At 37.2% G+C, this 12,367-nt stretch overlaps 1 protein-coding gene across 2 annotated transcripts; it reads right to left on the minus strand.

Moving 5' to 3' along the window:
- Window positions 1-819: 819 nt before the first annotated feature.
- LOC102034377 lies at window positions 820-12,356 on the minus strand. 2 transcript variants are annotated; one of them, XM_031066790.1, is made up of 9 exons: window positions 12,174-12,356; window positions 10,270-10,356; window positions 9,859-10,092; window positions 8,535-8,557; window positions 7,586-7,731; window positions 6,934-7,025; window positions 6,745-6,840; window positions 4,859-5,678; window positions 820-4,750 (listed from the first exon to the last, which is right to left on the minus strand). In XM_031066790.1, the coding sequence occupies exons 1-9, from the start codon at window positions 12,270-12,272 to the stop codon at window positions 4,020-4,022; spliced, it is 2,328 nt and encodes a 775-aa protein (XP_030922650.1). In that variant the 5' UTR covers window positions 12,273-12,356; the 3' UTR covers window positions 820-4,019. The 2 variants fall into 2 exon arrangements, with proteins under 2 accessions (XP_030922650.1, XP_030922648.1); XM_031066788.1 differs by having other exon boundaries at window positions 820-5,678.
- Window positions 12,357-12,367: the final 11 nt, after the last annotated feature.

The following is a 12,367-nucleotide window of genomic DNA, read 5'->3' on the forward strand; positions in this document are numbered from 1 at the left end:
TGTTCCAGTTTAGCTTTGCAACAGGCTATTCAAATAGTTGATACCATGTTCTCAATATAATATTAATAAATTATCTTTTCTGATACTACTCATTCTTATGTGCTTAATATAATTATAGAAACATGAGCCTCTCCAGCATTATTAGTTTAAGCTTATAGCTTCTCTGCAGTGATCCCAGGGAACTACTGTGTCAGTATTCGAGGTCATGCCAAATGCTCTCTTCATCCTTACTCTACCTACACACCAGGGTTTATTAACAATGAAACAGTTCCAGTGCATATCTATTTGATTTTTTCTTTCTTCAGGTTAAATAATGAATGAATTTTTTCTTTCTTCAAGTTAAACACGCTTACTATGCACTCAAGGATTTTTCACTGCTTATTAAACCTATTGGGTGTAATAAATTTTTTAGAATACAATATATACTTCACTTTTAAAGAAACTTAAAAGGGAACAATGCTCCTTTGTTTTTATTAAACCAAAACAAGTCTAAGTGAACTATGATGATCCAAATAAGAATGTTCTACTGCCATTTAAACAGCTGGAAGAAAACTATAAAGGGAAACTGCAGTATGTTACCTGAAGAATAAAAACTAACCAAAGCACCAGTACTTAACAGTCTTACCACAGAGACCATCAGTCTTTATGTTAGAAAGTTACTAGATCTGAGTTATCAAATACAATTTCAGAATAAAGCTTTAGTTAATAACCAATAATAAAATGATAAACGAACCAAAAATACAAAATAATGCAAAGTTTGCTTTAGGAAGTTAACCTTTAAAAATTGACATTTAAGCAGCTCTAATGTCAACTAAACAATTGTTTTTAATAAATTTTATTTTTTTTTAATAGTTACAAAACCAAGTAGTTGTACTTCATCTTTCAGTTGCACCTTTTATCCAGGCAATGACATATATGTTAATATAGCTCTCAGACAGACATTGAACAAACATCACATTTCTGACAGCTGGAGAGATTAGCCTCAGCAGGACAGCACTAGAAACTTTCAGCTCATTTGTAAAGCATGTTCAACAAGTACTTTAGCTATTATAATAAAATAAACTGTTTTAATTGCTTTCCAAAGTTTCTATTAAATCACCAAGTAGTATAGTCATGAACCACTATAAAAGCTTTCAAACTGGCCTGCAGATTTAGTTTACAAAATCTGAAATACATAGAAGGCTTCATAACAATATAGCAATGCTTGATTAATAAAAATTTTCAACCATATGTAGACTTGCTTAATTTTTTATCCACTGTATTTTAAGGAATCAGAAAGATACAGAACTGCGTAAACCAAATTACTGAGTTTAAAAAATATGCTTTTTCCTTGGTGCTTTAGGGTTTTTTCTTGTTTGTTTTTTTTTTAATCTTTCTTTGTCTGTTTTTGGTTTTTTTTCCCAGCAAGGGCAAATTTCTCAGTAGTATTTTCAGACAAATGCTTCACTTTAACACTGCCTTTTTGTTTGCTTGTAATCTGAAAAAAAATACACACATACCTAAGTTTAGATAACCTAGCAAAGTGAGGCTTTGACATCAGTCCTCACTGCTACACAGAATTTTATGATTATGACCAAGACAGTGGTATAAGTTATTCTCTATGGATAAAAAGCAAAATATGCATTAGGGACAACTCTCAATCCCATTTCTTTGAATTAGCTCTGGTTCACCCAAGATCACTGATTGTCCTGCTTCCATCCAGGAAAGGGTTAATTTTTACAGTAGTCAGGAGGAGGCATGCCTAAGACCCAGAGGTTATTCTGCACCTCACAGCATTTTCAGGGAACAGGGGAAGGGCTCCCTTCTGGATCAGCATAGTATGGCCCAGGGAGTGGACAAGGATCTTCTTGTTTGTTTCTATGTGAATCCGATCTGCCCTGTAAAATCTGAATGCTGTACTGTAAGGCACTTGGACAGCAATGCTTGAAAAGCAGCCCCAGGACTAGAGCAAACCCCCACACCCACAACTTTTACTTTCAAAGTAGTATATAGTAGTATATTTGCTCTATAATGGTGTCTTTTCACTGAGACAAAGTATCTGCATGAAAGTTTAGTTTTATCAAACTCTCATGAAATAACAGAAATTAGCAGAAGACAGGTTGAAAATATGTTAAGCTTCAGAAACTTTAAAATTTCTAATTAACCCTAGCTCATTAGGAATTTTTTTGTCAGTGTAGAAGAAAACAAACGTTTTTTGCAACTTTCTGGCAATGAATTTTACAGGTGCCTCTCCGATTCTAAAATCGTTCAATTTCTCTTGCTTTTGTTAGAGTGAGACCAACTGCCACCTGTGACACTGCTATTATCATCTTGCTCAGCCTTTGTCTTCCAGTGATTTGAATTAACATTTCTCTCTTACACATGCAGAACATGACAAGAATGTCTAGAGATAACAGCTAAAAAAAATCTTAGGAGAAAACTGAAATACAGTAAGATTTCAGAGATGAACATCAAGAACTGAAAGACTAACCATAAAGAGAATTTTCACCACCTTCCTTATTATAATGCAGACAGAAAAGCAGTACTATTAATTGTGATAAATACTAGAAACATTTAATAAGTTTCAGCACATTTAATAAAGGAATGCACTGCCACAGAAAAACTGAGGCCAAGAACTGAACACAAATGAAATTAGGTCAAAATTTCCTGAAAGAAGAATGGTTTTTCTAAGTTTTATGTCACAGTAAGTATATTAATAAGTACTGCAGAGATTTGAATTTAAGTAATATTTTTCTTACAGTTACAGAGGTAATTTGCAGATTATTGATTTTTCTAGTTGCCAGTGAAAACTTCTGAAGGAATATTAAACATTCTGCATTTTGATTTAATACTGCCAGTTGACATATCTAATACACAATTAATTTCTTTAAAGCCTAGCATCAGCTTTTGCTGAAGCATGAACAGTAAACAAAATAGACCTTTATTCTGAAACAGTGCTTCTGTGTATTCCAATAACTAAAGCAGGTATTTCTTGGATCCAACAAGATAGCCAGCAAGTAGAAAAGGTGGTCTTTTTATCCTTACTTTGTATTGATTTTCAGACTAAAAACTCCATGAATTCCAAATCATTAATATATAGTAAGAAGTGCTGTTTTCCTTTTTTCTTATTATTATACATAGATTTCAAAATAAAGTTTTTGTGGTTTAAAAGCTAGGTTCTCCAAAAGCTTTCAATAAAACAGCAAGTTAATCTGTCCAAGTATCCCCAAACTGTTGCCAAAAAGAGCTGAAATTCAATTGTGATGTTTCTTTTTCCTGAAAGCAGCACTTCAGAGGTGTAGCTGACACCCTTCTGCAGCATGTAACAAGAACACTGATATGAGGCTTCAATTTCAAAAGCACAAGAGAAATTATTGAAATTACACTCGAACTTACACCTTCAACATACATTAAACACATCACAGAAAAGGGAACAGCCAAGGGGAGATAAGTAAAACAATTTTTAGTAACACCTTCAATATCCTTTATTTTTGTTGTGGCTTTCCTCCCTCCCTGCCTGTGAGGTGAATGCTCTTGGCTGTTCTCTTACCCATTTAAGTGCAAGTGCTGCTGCACACAGACAGCAAGTTACTCCCCTCCTGCCACTGAGGCTTCACCCAGCTTGCTTTCTGGGACACCTCAGCTCCCCATCCCCCAAACATACCCCAGAAAGTTCGCATTCTTGAAGATGCAGCATCTATGGCTATGCTTTGGTCTTGAGCAGGACATGACGTTTTTGGTTGTTTCTTGAGATAATGACTATACTACAAAAACCACTTCATTGCATTGTACTGCTCATAAGCAGTTATGCTTCTGACATAGATATACCTTGATTGGTGAGAAGTGGGTAGAACAGCTGTAAAATCACAACTATGCCCACCTTTTAATGTATTAAGTAGCATTTATTTCATTCCAGCTTATTTTCCTTTTCAGTCTCTCTTCACATCTGATTTTGTTCTACCTGACATTTTGTCTTCAGCAACAGAAAAATATTCTGATGCATGGCTGGTATCAGTAGAGACAGATGTTTGACTTAGCTCTTAAGTGTCAGAAGTGCTGTCTCTTAGCATTTTTCCTGTCTCACTTACTGCAAGCACAGAACCTCCTAAAGATGGATCATTGCACGTGCCAGGAACAGAACAAGCTGTGCTCTGGAACTGTACAGGCTCAGGTTCATCCTCCCTTCTAGGACATAAACAGTTGTTTTCAACAACAGTTTCTTCATCTTTTACCATTTTCTGTTGTTGCGTTTCTTCAGGGAGTTGAGTGGAAGACGCATTCTCACATTCAACAGGAAGGACTCCTGAACATAAAGGCTGACAAGGAGGAGCGTTACCATCACCAAGCCTTTCTGCACTTTCAGTGTTTTCAGATGAGTTCATAGGCAAACATGAGCCTTCGCATTTTGGATGACTCTGAAGAGAAGCAGGTGCTGCACACTCTGAAGTTACAGGCTTCCCTACATTTAGAAGTGTTTTGTCAGATTTCATCTTCTTATCACTTTTTTCTGTTCTGTTTCCAGAAAAAAACACAGAAGAAGTCAGCAAATCAGAGGTATTTCTGAGAATGCCTCCAAATGAAAATACTGGTGAAGGCAATGGAAAGTTACTTTTGAAAGGAAACACACAATCATTGGTGAGAAGGGGGGTCTTGGAGACATCATTCACCCCAGCTGTGGTGTTGGTGTCTGAAGTACCACAAGCTACAGTTGTGCTGGATTCTGAGGTGTGAGGTTTTTGCTCCCCTAAGACAGATGGTTTCTGTGTACCACATCCTCCAGCTTCCTTTGCACAAGGTGTTTTTTCCCTCATGTGAGATAATGTTTTGTCAGATGGCTTCTCAGATTGGCTGAAAAATGAGGATGATGGTAACACCTTACATGAATTGCTAGCTTCTGATCCTGCAAACCAATCTCTTTCTGAATTGCCAAAGGGAAACAAAATGTGTGGTTTCTCACTTTCTGGTGAGACTAAATTAGGACTTGTTGGAGCATCACAAACTATGTTTTTGGCTTCAGGACCATATTTATCCTGGTTATTGGTTTTATCCACCTTATCACATCTCCCTAAATAAAACTGAGGGAAAGTACATCTCTTGTCTTGCTTTTTAAAGGAAAATGTACCTCTATCTTTACTAAATCTTGGTAATGAGTTGTTAGATGCACTGAAAGTAAAAGGTACACCTGAAGGTCTCTCTGCTGAAACATCTACAGATTCTGAAGTTGAAACAGTAACAGCCACTGTTGCTGATGGCTTTAAGTCCAATAAAGTGCCAGAATTTGAATTCATTTCCTTGGAAACAGTACCTGCTGATGCCTGTCTTGGCCATTTTTCTTTAATTAACAAGTCTGGAGAGGCTTCTGACAAGGCTGGACCAGATACTTCCGGGCCACTTCCCTCATGAAATACTTTTAAGCCACCATTAGTTTCAGAAAAGATCCTACTTGTGGATGGGATGCTGTGAGCACTGCTTCCAGCAGAGTTTCTTTTGTCAAAGCCATCTCCTCTTTGCAGGGCTCCCATTTTTATTTTATCTGTCTTATTTGCTTTGGTAGGTGAAGATACAAAAGAAGTTCCTGACGACTTATCCTTGAAGGCCTCAGCAGTTACAAATTTATACTTTTTGTTTGCAGGGAATTTTTGAGTCTTAAACACATTGGTGAGCTTCTGAAGTTCCATATAGTATTTGTAACGTAGCTCCTAGAATTACAGAAAAAAAATCACATTATCCAACATGGCATTTGATTCAGAGGTTATAAAACTCATGGATGACTAAGACTGAACAGAAGCTTTCCTATATTCTAGAGAATTCTAATGTATTTTTCCATTGCTACTGGAAGGCAACAGGACACAAGTCCTTACAGAAAAAAGTGCTTTAAAGACAATTGAACAAGATACACATAGAATCCTGATGACAAAGTAGGTTTTGAAAGAGAAGACTACAGAATACTGTATTTAAAGTCACTATCAAAACCAAAAATATATAAAAACACTAACTTAGATATTAAGCAACACATTCTCAATCAAATTCTCATGAAAAAATAGCCATCTGAAATTAAGTTAGATGGTGGGCGTTTTGGGTTTTTTTGTTATTATATATAATTGCATTCTTAATAGCAATAGAAAATAGGTATTTTCCAAAACAATGCAGAAAAAAATTTCTATATTTAAAGGATCTAAGCAACTTTTAAATACACTCATCTGCCACTGGTATTCTCAGAACATGCATAATGTGATTCACTGCCAGCCATGTTTCACTAACTGTAACTGGAATAATTTTCTGCAGAACAATACTGAGCCACCCACATGGAGCTGCTAGTAAGTAAAAAAAAATTAAAAATCTAGTTGCATAACTGCATCATTTGAAATGAAACAAAAGACTGAATTCAGTTTCAGGTCAAATTATTATGTGTTCTTACAAGATGGAACTCTATTCTTTAGAAAACAGAATACAGGCAGATAACTGCCTCTTCAAATAGACACTAGGGAAGTTTATTTGGATTAGAAAGGTACAGATGTGACTCAAAAAGCCACATTAAATATAAAAGTAAGTATTTGAAGTCAGTAGTAAGATTAAGTTTCAGCTTTCTAAAGGCAAAATAAAAGTACAATTCTGACAGCTTTAATACCTAGTCAGATTTCATTCTAGAATTGTAAGGGTAATTTTCTACTGAGGAAACTGAAAAACATATTAAAAGCTTATTTAGAAAGTTGCATCACAACAAATAGTAACTTAGCCATACTTACAACTGATGTTCAATCATACCTCATGGCTCATATTTTGAAATGCTGACATTTCTGATATTGACATAAAGCGAGTAGGGATCCTGCTACCGTCTGCTTCATCCTGTCCTGTTACAGGCTGAAAAATATTTTGCAGCAGACATATTTCATTTTGATAAGCCAAAACAGATAAAATAGTACCATGCTGAAGAACACATAGCCAATAACTTACAAGAAATGTGTTGGGTATATTCTTCTGGTCCTGCCATTGCTTTAAGGTATCTTTAAATAGAGTTGAGCTCTCATTTCCTTCATAAGGTAGCTCTATTAGAAAAAAACATAAGGATAGTGATGAACAATATATTAAATACAGAAAACACTGAAAGGTTCCTGTGCACCTAAATGGATTCCATTTAAGAATAAAAACATAGTGCCCCAAGTGAGACCCCAGTCCTTGCTGAATTTTCTGTGATATACAGCAAGAAGCCAGTGTAATACATTTTTTGAAATGCTGGAAATGCCTGGCCTTACAGAAAACATAACACCTCCTCCTGGGAGGGAAAGGCACTTAACATGAGCACAGCCAACACTGGCATGACACCACAACAAACCCATCTAGTTCAGCAACACACTCCTGACAGCGGCGCTACTGGCTGGGTATCCGAAGTACTGCAGGCTGCAAACACACAGCCTAGGAACCTGCTACAGAAAGCACATTTATAACATCCATTTAAAAACCCCTCATGAATTTAGTATCCATTTCATTTGCTCAGATATTTTCTTGCATGTGTTTGTCATGCAGGTTGTTTATCAGCAATTGGATCCACGAGTTCCAGATTTCTGGACTTCCCAAATCTTGTCTTAATTAAGTCCTTCTTCCTCACCTTGAACAATGCCTGCATCAACAGGTGTTAACTCCAATGCTAAGATTTCATTAACCACAGACTTGATATCTATCTTCTTTGGTATATACACTGGTGGTTTTTCCCAGTTGGATGCTATATTCATCACATCAAGCTGAGTTTTCATTCTGGAAAAGGAAAAAAACCCAATGTTGCAAAAATGCAACTTAAACATTTTTTTTCATGCTTACATGAAAAATTGTAGCGAAATTATACTTGCCTCACATAAAAAAAATTTCAAGTTCTCTAGTTTTTTTTCTTAGAAATTGTTCACTTGAATTAGGTTTCATAATCAATAAAAACTGCAAGAAGTAATGCTGGTAGGTCACCCTCCACTTTCTTTAGTGTACATTGCCTGAATCTGAATTATACTCCTTTTTCAGAGAGCATTGTTAATTTTAGTCTGAGACACAATGTATTTTAAAGAACCCCATTTCCAATATTCTTCCTTAAACAGAGGTTAAAAGGTTCTCAGAAATGTAATTAAGAACTCTTAGAAGCCATTACAGGGTGCACTACCAACACAAAACCAAAGATACTGCAGAATCTCCACACACTCTCTTACACTGAAAGATTTCTGTAAAAGTTTCAAGCATGCTTCAGTGTTCCTGAGTTTAAATAAGATATCTGAAAATATCCAATCCCCAAGTATTAATGAATTTCTATAGCTGCTTTTTATTAGGGAGATAATTAAAAAGCTTGATTATCTCTAATCCCAGATAGTACGTCCCTCAAATTCTTGACACATTCCCTAGAATTTGTAATATTGGGCATCCAAAAACCTCAAAGTATTATAATCTCTTAATTACTCAGTACTATTTTCATTTAAAATTGCTTATCTTAAGATATCAAATATAGCTATTTTTTTAAATTTTGAATCATAAAAATCTAAAAGAAAACTAGAGCACTAACAAAACATGAAAAAATATACCTTGAATTCAAGCCACAGGCAACCTATAAATAAAATGAGAATTTGTAAGACATGAGCATTTCTCCAACTATCAGGAAATTATTGCTTTATCAAAATACTTCAGAGACTAAAGTATCTGTCTTTATTTCACAGAACTATAGAAAATAATGCTGATAACATTAAAAAACCAACCAGACATAAAAAACCCAACCTAAACAAGTATGTCTATGACAATTATTTGTCTTGTAATATTTTGTGATAAATACAAAAAAACCTCCTTCAAATGAAGACAAATGAAGACATTCAAATTATGGCCAATATTGTCACCTGATCAGTTTCAGAAGTTCAAATACTTGTAAACATTCAAATGAAGGACTATTTTGTATTTCTTGGAGAGGAAAGGCACTGCTATGTGCTCTCAATATGCTATTATACTATTAAAACCACTGTTTTCTAGTTTTAAATCAGGCAGATCATGGTGGCAAGAAGTGCAGTGCACTTCTGGTAAAGTGAGACTTCCCAAAGAACATGTAATGAAAAGTAAAAGACCTGACAGGATTAGAGCTGCTTCCCTCTAAAACCTTGTGATCTCACTGTACTGGATCTTTACACCAAAAAACCCAATGCACTGTTACGGGGGGGCAGCCAGGGAAGTGCTACGTGAAAGTGAAAGAAAACAAACAACAGAAAGAGGAAGTAGATGAACAGGAGGAATGGGAGGAACAAGATGAAGAAGTTAAGAAAGAGCCAAAGGCAAAAGTGGAGGAAGAACAGAAGGGAAAAGAGAAACAGAAGAAACAGGCAGAATATGAAGCAAAGCAGGAGACATAGGAGGAAGAAGATGAAAACAGGATATGGAATGACAAGAGCGGGAGGGGGAACAACAGGAATAAAAGGAGTAAGCTGAGAAAGAGAGATTTGGCAGTGATTAGTGACATACTAATCACTGGAATCACAGTATTTTTTCTAAAAGTGAGAGTTACTTTTACTTCAAGTAAAAGTTACATTTTCCTTTACAAGTCCTTGACCAAACACTTAGTCAAACTCTATACTTTCTTAATGTCCCATTTATCTGGAGGCACCAAAGGACCACTGCAGAAATCAGCAATATGCAGCTTCTAAGGAAAGCAAACAGTAAAAATCACTGATAAGCAGCATATAAAACTTTTTCAAACTTTTCTAAAAATGAAAAACATTGTTACAAAAAAGTATGAAGTGTTAAGTAATTTTAATCGATATTTTTTCATTTGTTGACTTGGTTTTCCCGATTGATTATAATCTTATCTACAATACAGCAGGCTCTGAGTTCTTTAGACAAATGCTATCAAAACCAAAATGCCATCACCTCCAGGAAACACTGAGGATCACACTCATGGACAAGCTTTTCACAATCCTTCAAAAAATTATCAATGGTCTTCTTGTGAGTTTCTTTCATTTTCTTCCAAATCTGAAATTCCTTCTCTTTTTTACTTCTTTGATTTCCAGCATCTTCTAGTAATTGCTGTTTTTTCATTTCTAGAGTTTTGAAAATTTCTCCAAATTTCAGCTCAATTATCTCCACATCGTTTTTCAATGTCATCTAGAAGCACAAGAACAGATGTAAATGCAATAGTAATGCCCACACAGAGTCACTTCTCTAAGTAAGCTCAGAGCACATCTATGCCACAAGGAGCACCTGTATGCTCCAGGTTGTGAATAAACTACCACGAGAAGAGAATCAAAGACACACTGAGAATATCCAGCATTTGTGACTCACATCTGCATCATTCGGTCGTTTTGAGATCTCATTCACCAGCTTCTCATTCATTATCCTCATTTGTTTCAGAGCGCTAAAGAAGGTTAACTGCAAGACAGTTGAAACACTTATTACAACTTTATCCATTCCATAACATAAATACTTCCAGCGCTTATCTAGCATCAGATCAAGACAAACAAGGAGCTACTGGAGAGGGTCCAGTGGATGACCACAAGGACGACCAGGAGTCTGGAGCATCTCCTTTATGAGGAGAGACTGCAGGAGCTGGGCCTGTTTAGTCTGGAGAAGACTGAAAGGAGAGATCATTGACATCTTTATATATCTCAAAGGCAGGTGCCAAAAGGAGGGTGCCAGACCCTTTTCAGTGGTGCCTGCTGAAAAGACAGGAACAGGGGCAATAAACTAAATCACAAGAAGTTTCACCTCAACATGAGGAAGAACTTCTTTACGCTGAGGGTGGAAGAGCACTGCCACAGGCTGCCTAAGGAGGTTGTGGAGTCTCCCTCTCCAGACACACTCAAACCCCACCTGGTCACAATTCTGTGTCACCTGCTCCAGGTGACCCTGGCTTGGCAGCAGTTTGGACTGGATGATCTCCAGAGGTTCCTTCCAACCTTATAAATTCTGTGATATTCTGAACAATACAGTAAAAAAGCTTGTGATTCAAAACAACACTTAATAGCATTTAATACTTTCCTGGATCAGTACACAAACTTTCTTCTGCTGTTTCTCAAAGTAGTGTTCTTCGGCTCATCTACAATGCATACTGATAGAATGACTACTTTAGCTATAACATTGTTTTCCTCAGGCTTTTTTATCCCGTCCCCTCACATACATTTATCACAATATAAGTTTTAATGGTGTTCCAGTTTGGCAAAAAGCTGTGTGATAGTCACTTTTTCTTTTTATGCCTCACATTGCTAAAACAGAAAGCTGTTCATAATCAATACATTTCAGTTTGAGTTTAAAAATATAATTACTGAGTCTTCCTCCTTTATTTCTGAGAATCACTACATTTTTGCAAAATCACTACTTTACATTATTTACTAGTATGTTTAGTGCAAAGGCTGTTTTCCCCTGGTTCCCACTTGTGACATACAATTGGTGATGTGAAAGGCAGGAGGAAAATCAGTGTAAAAGCAACTTTTTCTTAAATAATAGTCAGTACTGTATTTAAACTTTTATACTTGTACTTCTCATCACTGCCCCATAGTTGTTTCAATGGCTGCACAACAGAACTGCCACCCTGCATCTCAACATGCACAGGGCATGAAAAGTTCATTCTACCTAAATAGTCCCTATTTTGTTAAAAATCACAACTTCTACAACCAGGCAGCCAACCATTATGGCAGGCAGCTGCCTTCTTATGCAGACTGTAAAGCATCTTGCTTATACATTTATTATTACTCACCCAAACTATCTAACCCTAAATATACAATTATCTGTGACCCAAATTACCTATCACAGCTAGAGAGCCTATAAACAAAACACCTGTGGGTGGTTTTTCGGAGTTGTTAGATCTTCCTGAACTTGGAAAAACAACAATAACAAAACCAAACAGCAACACTCCTCCCCCCGAATCAAAAAAACCTCCGACATCACTCCAAAATAACTCTCCAGGTCCTTTGGTAAATTGGGTTCAGACCTGTTGCTACTGTAATACTACCTGGTCCCCTGTGTGCGTTGGATGCAGTCTGACGGCAGCCGGGAAAGGCACAACTCGGCAGGCCACCAACAACCCCTTACTGCCCCAAAGCAGCACAAGCGCTCTGCCTCTCTCCTGCCCACCACGTCGCGGCTTTTCCGTGATTTTGAGTAAAAACAACCCGCGCCCGGTGGGATCTCCAGCGGACAGCCCAACCTCCCAGCCAGGCCCTAGAGCGGAGGAGGAGCGCCGCGCTTACTTTTTCTTCCTGGTACACCGTGTCTATGAGGTTGACAGAGTGGAAGATGCCCTGGTGCTCCTCGGAGACGCACTGCCCGCACCCCGCCTGCCGGCACATGCGGCAGTAGAGCTGCACCGGCCGGCTCGGATGTTTCTGGCAGCTTCCCCCGAACGCCTGCAGGGAAAGCGGGTCGGATCCCGGCTTCGGCCCCA

This window comes from Geospiza fortis, unplaced genomic scaffold, assembly GCF_000277835.1.
Source record: "Geospiza fortis unplaced genomic scaffold, GeoFor_1.0 scaffold40, whole genome shotgun sequence".
Classification (NCBI taxonomy): domain Eukaryota; kingdom Metazoa; phylum Chordata; class Aves; order Passeriformes; family Thraupidae; genus Geospiza; species Geospiza fortis.